At 43.6% G+C, this 11,198-nt stretch overlaps 1 protein-coding gene across 1 annotated transcript in view; it reads right to left on the reverse strand.

The window, feature by feature from the left end:
- The window catches only part of SLC13A4 (solute carrier family 13 member 4), a 38,332-nt gene that overhangs the window by 21,601 nt on the left and 5,533 nt on the right, over positions 1–11,198 (reverse strand). Inside the window, exons 2-5 of the mRNA XM_081024037.1 lie at positions 5,345–5,473; positions 3,197–3,333; positions 2,016–2,197; positions 1,143–1,197 (exon numbers count right to left, since the gene is read on the reverse strand). Coding sequence (XP_080880163.1) covers positions 1,143–1,197; positions 2,016–2,197; positions 3,197–3,333; positions 5,345–5,473 — 503 coding nt within the window. The remainder of the gene's footprint in view (positions 1–1,142; positions 1,198–2,015; positions 2,198–3,196; positions 3,334–5,344; positions 5,474–11,198) is intronic.

Consider the following 11,198-nt stretch of genomic DNA (forward strand, 5'->3'; position numbering starts at 1 on the left):
AGGAGGACTGGTTTCATTTCTTCATTCTTCTCCTGGGCTTTCGATGTTCTGTACACTGATTGGTAAGTTATCTTTAAAGAGAACAGGAGAGTGGGCTTTTGGAATCAGGATAAGGCCCATGGGAAGGGGAACGAGTGAGCCTGGATGACGTCTTTAGTCCTTAGCTTCTGTTCATCTCTCAGGATTCCAACCTCCCATCTTTGGCAATCACCTGTGAGAGGTTTTAGTCCAACTGACAACTGTCCCTGTGCTTAGAGAAGCTTGACTGCAAACTGCTTCATTCCATAAGCAAATTGAGCCCTCCAAGTCATCACACCAGCCCAGCCAATCGGTGTTTGCCACCACAAACACATAAGGTATATACTGTATGAATTCATATGTATGCATTCACCACCCTGGGACCTTCTGGCAATGGGCAGACTAAAAAAGCTCTAAAAAAAGCAAACAATGTGAAAGAAAATTAAATTACCTGGCTGCATCCACACTATACCTTTAAAGCACATTTCCCTCCCTCAAAGAAGTCTGAGGTTTGTTAAGAGTTGCTGGGAATTGTAACTCTGTGAGGGGTGAATTACAGGGCCCAGAATTATTGTTTGGGGTGTGGGGGTGTGCTTTGAATGTGCTTTCAAAGTATAGTGTGTACACAGCCTTAATTTCCACCTGAAATAATAATAATAATAATAATAATAATAATAATAGTTTTTGCTGTTGATTCAATGTCTATACCACCCTTCATCCAAGCATCACAGGGTGGTTTACAATACAAAAAACCACAAAATACATAAGCTAGTAACAAACAAAAACAATAGCACCCCCCCCCCCCCAGTTTTAAAGGCCATAGATTGTTTAATTAGCCAAAGGCTGGGGGAAAGGGGAGTGTTTTCACCTGGTGCCTAAATATATGTAACAAATGAAATGCCACTTTGCACACAAAATTCCAGCCACCACCACCATGAACCATTCCTGAGTGTGTCTGCTTCATGTTATACATCCCATTATATATTCCCTTAACATCTAAAAACCCTTAAAATAAAATAAATCTTTGTGATCATGCCATTTGCTGCTCCTGCTTTTATATTTTATCTCATTGTGACCTGAAAGGGTTCAAATGTCCATTAGAGCTGGACGGGCTTCATTCTTACTCCTCGTTGATGAAAAAGAGCTCCAGGGACGTTTGCCCGCGCTTTTCGCCAAGACCTGTAGCAGGAGAAAAAGGGGTGGAGTGGTGGCGCCTGTTTCTCCTATATGCATTTCAGAATTTTTGTACGCTAGGATTGGACTTAGCCTTCAACCCTTCCCTCCCCGCTTAAAAATGCATTTAAATAAGTAAGATAAATATAATGATGAGTTACTAAAAATAATAATAATCAAATGAACAAGAGAGTGTTAAATTATTTCAAAGACTGCTTATCCTTATATAGACCTGTAAGATCATTTAGTTCATCTAGGGAAATTATACTCATGGCACTACACCCTACAGAATATCATAGAGTGGTGACCCCAAAATGAGCATTTCCTGATGTTGCCCCTGCACTGTGAAATGACCTTCCCTCTGACATATGTGGAACAGCTCCAGACATCTTATAAAGACTTGACTTTTTGCCCAGGCTTTCCCAGTTTGGATCCAGTTTTACAAGTGTCGAGTCTTCTGAATTTCTGTTCTGTTTGCTTTTGTGTGGGTGTTTTTATACTGCCGTTTCATTAGTTTTGCACAGGAACACAGGAAGCTGCCTTATACCGAGTCGGACCATTGGTCCACCTAGCTGAGTATCGCCCACATTGATTGGTAGAGGCCGTCCAGGGCTTCAGTCCAGGTTGTCCCTCAGCCCTACCTGGAGAGTCAGAGGACTGAGCTTCCTGCATGGAATTCAGTTGCATTTTTGTTTCTGTTGTAATCATATATTGCTTGTTTTTTAGACCGGCCGCACACTGACTGCTTAGAGATTTTTGGAACATGAAGCGGTGTGTAAATGCTTATAAATAAATGAACAGAAGTGGGTGTCACTATCATGTACCTATAGTCTCCCGTTCTTCCAGGATGGTGTTGCCAGTGGTACCATTCATCTCGCGGTCATCTTCGGCATTCACTAACTCCTGCAGCACTGCTTCCACAATGGGCATCACCATGGCTGTGGTGGACGTGTTGGAAAGCCACATGGACAAGACAGTTGTGCAGCACATAAAGCAAAGGAGCAGCCTAGAGAACGGGAAAGGAAAGCCCTTTGGGGGAAACTGCAGATTCACGAAGGAAAGCATAGTTCAGATTCATGTGGCTTAGAATGAAATGGGGGTGGGTGGGGATTTCTGGAAGCTCTGAGTGAATTCATGCACTTTTGAACTTGCCCTGCACAACTTAAAGAAGTGTCAAAGAGGAAAAAGGCCAGGGTGGGTAGCCCTGTCCAACTTAAGGGTTGTCCTCCCTTGTGGGTCATCCTTTGGGGGGCAAACCCAAGGGTGGGAGGGGCCAGAGATAAATGTGGTTGCAGCAACAGCTGTGGCTCTTTCCTTTGCACAGTAGGCTACACTCGAGCCATGCAAAAGTTGGAAGTCCAACACACACATCACACAAATACACATGTCTCTCCATCCGGAAAAGCAAGGGACATTATCACACAGTTCAAGGGGAGCGTGGCCTGGAAAGAGTCCTGAGGGCCAGAAAGGGGAGTCTGGGGGACTACATATGACCTATAGGCTAGAAACATGATCATCATCATCATTATTACCCTCCCCAACTGGCTGAGTTGCCCCAGTCATCCTGAACTGAGAGCAGAAATTAAAACAGAATCAACAAAGCAATGAGATGACAGACCAAAGAGAGAAGAAGTTGGCAGGAAGAGGAAGGGAAGAATATTTTCATCCTATTGAAGCAGACTCCACACTTGTCCTAGTGATGTATCTGGAAACCTAGTGACTTATTTATTAAGTGTGTGCCTTGCATTCTGTCAGCCCACTGGGCTCCTGAAGCAGTGCTCTTGATGGCTAATAAGCACCACTTGACACTTTAATGACAGCGCTGTGTCTTTCTTTTCAACTGCTCTCCTTCCCTCTCCCTCTTTCTGTAATGGGCCAGGAGTCGGCTTCACCTGCTGAGCAGCAGCCTGAAGGAGCAGAAGGCGAAGTGACTCCACCTGCTGCTGGAGGGCCCATGACACTCTTCCTCTCTCCCTCCATGCTGTGAAAAAGCAGGTTCACTCACATGCCTGGTTTCGCTCCGGCCATCATCACCATGCGCAAGGCGATTCGTTTGTGCAGATTCCATTTCTCAACAGAGGCTGCCACACAAATTACACCCATGAGGAGCAAGGTGGTGTTCTTGATGTATTCAGCAGCTACCTGCAGAAAAGACGAGGTAGGGGATGATAAACCTCTAGGGAGAGCTGACTGCTGGCAGAGAAACATCCTAGGAGCAGGTGTAGAAACAGCTAGAAAAAGCTTTTCCCCTCCCCTACCTAGACTTTCATTCATTTTTATTTTTCCCTTGTCCCCTATGTCCCCTGTTCAGTCTGATTCATAAACCACAGCAGAATTAGACTTCTGTCTAGAGCTGGAGAAATCTCCTGGTTTGGGTAACTTTCAATTTCTCATTCTCCCAGTCTTAAAATCAGCTCTCCACGTTTCTGCAACAATTTCTGATTTATTTTTTTTAAAGAAATCCTCAAGAAACAGGCCCCAAAGTGACCTTTAGAGTCTTAATAAGCTTCCAACCCCAATATCTAAAATGCTGCCTTTCTCCATATAAACCTGCCCAAACCCTGAAATCATCATCTGAAGCCCTTCTCTATGAGTCACTCAAAGGACCTTGAAGAGAACAGGCCTTTTCTTTGGTAGCTCCCGATTTATGGAATTCTTTCTACAGGAAGGTCTACCCAGTGCCAACTTTGTCATCATTTCGGTGCCAGCAAATATTTTTTTAATATGCATTTTCATTACTGTATTACATTCTTGGAAACTTCTTTAGGACTTATGGAAAGTCATCTGTAAATCCAATCAGCAAATCTGCAGAGCCACCCATGCCCCAGGGGCTCCCAGGCCATTGCTGGCAATGTGTGAACTGGCTACCAAATAAGCATGCTTACAATGGGTTGGCAGCTTTCCCCCCAAAATACTGAGGCTGCGTACACACCACACATGTGAAGTACATTGCACCCCCCCAAAGAATCATGGGACCTATTGTTTACCCCTCAAAGAGTTCCAATTCCCAGCATCCTTGTCCAACTACAGTTCCCAAGATTCTGGGGGGAAGCCATGTGCTTTGAATGTGCTCTGAAGGAATGGTGTGGCTGCAGCCTCAGCAGCCTCAGCACACAGCAGTTCTGGAAAATCGGGGCCAAGTCACTATGGTAAACTGGAAAGCATGACGAAGGTTTTCTCCCCATTCAAGCTGGAGAAACCTGCTGCCTATTGCACAGAGCCGTGTGCTTGTAAGAACATTAGTCTTTGTATCTGCCACCCTGCAAAGAGGTATGAAAGGGATAAAGTGGAATAATAAAGGCTTTTGTGCTTCTGGTTGACATGGATTCTTTTCTTTCCATTCAAGATTACGCTTATTAAAACAATGGTTGCATGTGCTAACCAGGGGTTGGGGTGGAGGTCGGAGAGAAAGTTTATGACACAAGCCAAGAAGAGTGAGAAAAGAACATGAAAGTGTCTGTGAGGAACCTTTTTAACTAAGGTGCTCTATTTTCATGTTGCATTTGCACATATTTTTTAAAAGAAACTCTACTCTGAGAACTTGTTGTTAATGGGAAGCATAAAAACAATGTAAATAATGAATGAAGTGTTCTTTGCTCTGTCCAAAAATACAGATTGGTCAAGGAGCATGAATTTTGCAGTGCACATCCCTTAGTCGTAAAAGCAGGTGTTATGTGTTGAAAAGAGAAATGTGCATGCCTGCTGCTCTCCAGTACTAGGGAGAAAGTAATACAGTTGGCCCCAACCTTCAAATACAAAGTCACGGAATGATCCGACATAATAGAATCACAGCATTAAAGAGATCAATTAACCCAGCTCCCGTGCTCAGTGCAAGATCTGCAATGCAGACTACAGCCTCAGTATTCCTACCCCCTGGCCAATGTTTAAATACCTGCAGCAGACAGCTCTCTCTCTTCCTCCTGAGGCAATCTGTTGCCCTGTCAGATAACTCAGACCATTAGGGGGTTGCTCCTAATGTTGAGCCAAAATCTGATTCCTTGCCATTTCTGCCCACTGGTTCTATCCCTGCTCAACAGAGAGCACAGATTCTCCATCTTTCTTGTGTCTGCCCTGCAATTGTTTGAAGGGCCGGCATGCACAGGTGACTCAGGCCCCAGTAGCATGGATAAGAAAAGTACACGTAAAGTCTGACCTCGCTGGATTTCATGACTCCAAACAGTGGGTAGAGGAAAGCAGGAACAAGGGCTGCTGCCCCAAGTGGCACTGCCTCCGAAACCCAGTACACTGCCGTCACGATCAGCACGTAGCCACACGAGGCTTCCTGAAAGAAAGAAAGGGAGGAGAAAGTCAAGTAAGCTGTAGTGAAGCAATGGCATTCTCTCTCACAAGGTACAGTGATGGCTTAGGCAACTTCATGGAGGAAAAGGCTATCAGTGGAACCTAGACATGGTTTATTGATTGGTTGATTTCCAATATTTATAGAATGCTTTTTGCTATCAGTGGTACCTTGGTTCTCAAATTTAATCCATTTCGGGAGTCCGTTCGACTCCTGAAATGGTTCGAAAACCAAGGTGCAGTTTCTGTTTGGCTGCAGGAGCTTCCTGCACTCAATCAGAAGCTGTGGAAGCTGCGTCGGACATTTGGCTTCCGAAAAACGTTCTCAAACTGGAACACCCACATCCAGGTTTGTGGCGTTCGGGAACCAATTTGTTCGGGAGCCAAGCTGTTCGACTACCAAGGCACCACTGTAGATGGTTGCAAGTTGGTTTACACAACAATCGATAGAATAATCCACCAATTCAAATTATACAGTGTTTAAAAGAAACAGAAACTGCAGGTCCAAATGCAAGGACAATAAATAGACATTGCACAACCAACTGAGAGCATCCTCTAATTTATTGCTACAAGGCATTCCTATCTACTTACTCGGCATGTTTAGGGGAGTTACTTACCAGGCAAATTATTCAGGGCTGATGGTGCTGTGGATGGAAGAAGGACTGAAGATCTGTTGCAGGCAAATTGCTCAGGGGGTTTATTGTTTATTTATTTAGGTCAGTGATGGCCAAACGTGGCCCTCTAGCTGTTTTGGGACTACAATTCCCATCATCCCTGACCACTGGTCCTGTTAGCTAGGGATGAGAGGAGTTCTAGTCCCAAAACAGCTGGAGGGCAAGTTTGGCCATCACTGATTAGGTGATTTAAATCCTGCCCCTCATCACTCGGACTTCAGGGTGGGTTACAGCAGTGTCAAACCCAATAAACTTGAACATCTCCATCTATTCAGTATATAACTCAAGTATCTCTTGGGCTTGGAACTGCCCACTCAGAAGACCAGGTGGAAGAAAACAGTCTTCATTTGGTTGCCAAAAAGAATATACAACCTAAGTGCAGTGGGGAGAGTATTTGATAACTGGCTGCTATTGCTGAGAAGACCCTCCATTGAGTTACAGTTCCTTCTATGCCAGCATTGTTGAAAGAACGTCCCAAACCAACTTGAAAGCCCTGGCAGGATTATATAGGGAGAGATGCTCCTTCAGTCTACATTGATGCAAGTGTAGAAAGGAGAGATTCTGGTGTGCCATCCACTAGCTAAGGGGAGCCCATCTCTCCCAACATCACCACCACCTTTATCCTGGTCCAGACAGAAGAAACTGGCTTCATCGCTTGTGTAGATGAAAAACCAGGCCAGGCTGCTCTAGTGGCTGCAGCTTTAGACATGCACACAGCCACTCTTGGAAAGGTACTATAATCTTCCATCCTTAACTTTGTTTTGGTACTTAGCCATTATGTAACTCTGATTCAAATGGTTAAGCTCTCCAGCACAGGGTCCATTATTATTCCTTCGTTAGGGGATCTGACTGTATTAAAGAACAGAGGCCATTTCTCAAGCGCCTGTAGAAGCAGAAGCAATCAGAATTGGCAGCTGCTGTGACTCAAAGCTCTGATATGCATGCATGAAATAAAAGCGTGTGAAAATCATTGGTTGCCCCATTTCACCCAGTGTAAGAGAATGCAGTCAATGGGCCAAACGCAATGGATGTTTAATAAACTGGCAGGAATGCCTTCTACTGATTCAGGTTATTTGTCCATCTAGTCCACTATTGTTTGCTCTGACTGGCAGCTTCCCACCAGCTTGAAGCTGATCATTTGTGGACATCGTAAATAAATTGCTGTTTATTCTGTGTATTGGATGTTTTTGTTGGTTTTAGGTATGCTTTCCTCTGCCAGTTTTTGGTAATTTTCTAGTGATTTTGCTTTATATTTTGCAGCTGTTGGCCACCTTGAGCATCGCTTGATGGAAACAACAACAACAACAACAACAACATTTATACTCTGCCCATTTGGCTGGGTTTCCCCAGTCACTCTGGGGAGCTTACAGCATATATAAAAACATAGGGAGGATGGAAATTGAACAAATGAATAGGATTGCACTCAAAGTAAGGCTAAGGAGATCATTCCATAACTTGGAGTCCAAAAACATTTGGAGGGCACCAATTTGGGGAAGGCTGATTTAAACAATTGCCATTTCTCTCCAGGGCACCTGACTCGATCCTTATGGAATGCTAAGCAGGCTAAGGATGTGCAGAGCATCCCTAAGATATGTCACTAGTGTCACTGAAATCCTTCCCCCCACTTTGTCTCAGTAAACCTCAGAAGTTTTACAACCAAGCAGGAAATTCCAAATCCCAAATCTGCCTCACAGTTGGGCTTCAGGGCAAAACTTAGGTGGAATCTACACACGTATTAAAAAACGCTGTGAAAATGCATATATATATATATATATATATATATATATATATATATATATAGTTTTGAATTATATATTGTATTTGCCATAGCTAACCATCGCCACCTAGTGTCACATTTGTATATTGCACTTTACAATACACTTAAAACGTTTGATTTGCAGCTGTATTGCTGAGTCCTTAGTGACCATCAAGGATCTACAGGATTCTTTCCTACTGCCCTCAAGACATTTTGCTGTTTAAGTGTCTTTGTTTCCCTCAGATTTTTCATCTGAACAGGAACCTTCAAGTCAGGGATGGGCAAGCAGTGCCCTGCCAGTGTGGTCAATAGTCGGAAATGATGGGAGTCGTAGCTCAGCAGTATCTGAGAAGAGTGTGCTGGCCCATCTAGTCCAGCATTCTGTTCTCACAATGGCCAAACTGTTGCCCTTTGCCCTCCTGCGATTTCCAGCAACTGGTATTCAGAGGCATTTCTGCCCTCAAGCATGGAGACAGGGCATAGTCACCATGACTAGTAGCCACCATTATCCTTTATCCTCCATGAATTTGTCTAATCCTCTTTTAAAGCCGCCCATGTTTCCCATTTCTGGTTTAAGTGAAATTCAGTGGGAACTCCCCCTACATGTCCACAACTGATGGTGATGATACGGCGTCAATGTACATCTGATGAAGATTATCCCCAAAACACACAGCAGGGAATATAAATTATTTGCTGCAGACATTTCTTCCTCTGATCTTTTGAACTCACTGCTAGCATTGATGACTTGGTTATGTGGCAGGATATTTACACTGGCTGCGATTCAGGAAAGCACATGGCTTAGAGCTGTGGACGCCGCAGAATATTCTGCTTGTTTTCCAAACAGCACCCTCTGACTCTACTGCAAATAATTGAAATTGGAGAGGGGTTCCAGAGCAATTTGTCATATGGAGTTGAGCGATGGGATGGAGGTTTGCTGTTTGAAGAGTGAAAAAGGAAAACAAAAGAGGAACACAAAAATCTGGCCGAAGGAGCGCAAGCTGACCTTAAGGCAAGCGGAAAGATATTTTGAATGTAAACAGCTTTATTCAAAAATATTCACAAGCCACCTTTGCACTGTGCAAACCGCACTAAATCAAAGCATGAAGACCAACAATGAATCAGAAGCAGGGAAGCATCTGGACCGCTAGATGACAAGGGAGTGAAGGGTGTGCTAAAATAGGGCAGGGAGACTGCAGAGGAGCTGAATGAATTCTCTGCAGTTATAGTGCAGATTCTAGGAGGTGGCTGTGCATCAATTCTGTGTGTCCCTCAAATAATGAGGCAAATCTGGGTGCTTCTGGGCAAACTCTCACTTTCCTCAGTTAGGTGGTACTGTTAGCTAGGACCGTTTTGGAGGATCAGAGATTCCCCGACAAATTAAATTCATCAGTTGCTTTTTCGCCAAAATTGACTTACAATATATAAACAAATATGTACATTGAAACTGACATAAAAGAAAAAAATATAAAAGACAATCCTTTTGTTTAAAGACAGGATTAAAACATCCCACCCCTACCAGGCCACAGATAATTAAGAGCCAAAGGCCTGGCAATAAAGAAACATTTTCATGTATGACCTCAAGCTATGTAATGATGGTGCCAGGCGAGTCTTCCCCAGGGAGAGCATTCCACAAGCAGGAAGCTACCACTGAGAAGGCCTTTTGTCATGTTGCCACCCTCCTGACCTTGTAGGCAGGGCATACAAAGAAAGGCTTCATATGATGATTGTAACGTTTAGGTTGGTTCATGTAGGGAGAGGTGATGCTTGAAGTCTTGAATGTTGCCTCATCTCATCCCCTCACCTCCTTCTTTTCTGGGAAATGAAACTAAACTGAGTGGGGAAATGCCTAGAACTTGAGAGCAGAGGGGTGCAAAGGTGAAGGATCTTTCATTCTGACAGAGAAGTCTATCTTTTAATCAAAGTGAATTATTTCCTCAGCAATCCTATTATCTTTTCCATTCTCCTGCCATGCTGCTGTGGAAGCATCCCCCCACCTCCCCCAAGAGGTTGGATAAGGTTGGATGTGACAGAGAATGGATCATGGGGCGCATTAAGTGGCAACAGATACTCAGGGGAGGGGAAAGATTCATTCAGCCAATGGTAATTCAGGAAAGACTTATCAGACATGGATTTTTAGAAGAGATTTAAATGAGGCTTAATGTATGCATCTTTCGTATGTAAAGAATGGATATTCTACTAGCAAAGCTGCTTATGAATGTCAAAAATGAAACAATAAACCAAAGCAAGTATCAAAGTGGCTGAACATAAGAAGACCCCTACTATCCTACTATCCAGCATAAAGTAGGGCTGCCATAGGTCCAGGATTTCATAGGCGAAATTGACTTCCAGGGGGGTGGGGATTTCTGAAAGGTGGTGCTTTGTCCTGGATGTTAGGCAAGTCAATTGAAAAATCTTGCTTTTTTTGGGGTGTTTTTGTAAAAAAAGCTCAACAATTTTGGAGTGTCCTAGTTGAAATTAATATGGCAACCCCAGCATAAAGATTCAATACTTTTTCTATTGGCCGCCAGACGTCTAGTGATAGTATCACTGGAAATCCCAGATGGAGCTACTTCTTGAGATGTGATTCAATAATATTTGGGATCTGGTGAGTTCAGAATGACTAACTGGGCTTAGAAGAATCGTGAATGGAAGAAACCTGGTCTTTCTTCCTTGTTTTCATAGGTAAGGGAAGAAGAAAGCAAAGCTCTCCCACCAGACTCACAAACCTGTCTGTGGAGAACCTATATGGACTGCCAGTGTTTTAAGATCATGTAAATTGACATTTGCCTGGCACCTGCTTCGTATAATATAGGCAGGTGGTTTAAAGAGCTACATTTTCTCAGGTTTTAATCAACACATTGTGGCTGTTTTTTTGAGCAGCTTTAGAACTGCTATGGTTAAAGGTAATAATAATAATAATAATAATAATAATAATAATAATAATAATAAAGAACCCTCTTACAGGGAAGGACTGAAGCTCAGTGGTAGAGTGGTCTTGCATGCAGAAGGTCCCTGGTTCTGGCACCTCCAGATTTAGGAAGGACAATTGGGAAGGACTCCTGCCTGAAACCTGGGGAAGCTACGGTCCATCAACATAGACAATACTAGATGTGCCAGTGGTTTGACTGTGTATAAGGCAGCTTCCTACATTCCTACATCAGACCAAACCATTGACCATCTCATTCCCACAGCATCCAATCAGGTTCCTCCAGGAAGCTCACAGTCAGGGCATGAGGACAATAAACCTCTCCCATTGTCTCTTCACAGCAGCAGCTGTCCAC

Source organism: Podarcis pityusensis, assembly GCF_964106645.2.
Source record: "Podarcis pityusensis genome assembly, chromosome: 10".
NCBI lineage: Eukaryota > Metazoa > Chordata > Lepidosauria > Squamata > Lacertidae > Podarcis > Podarcis pityusensis.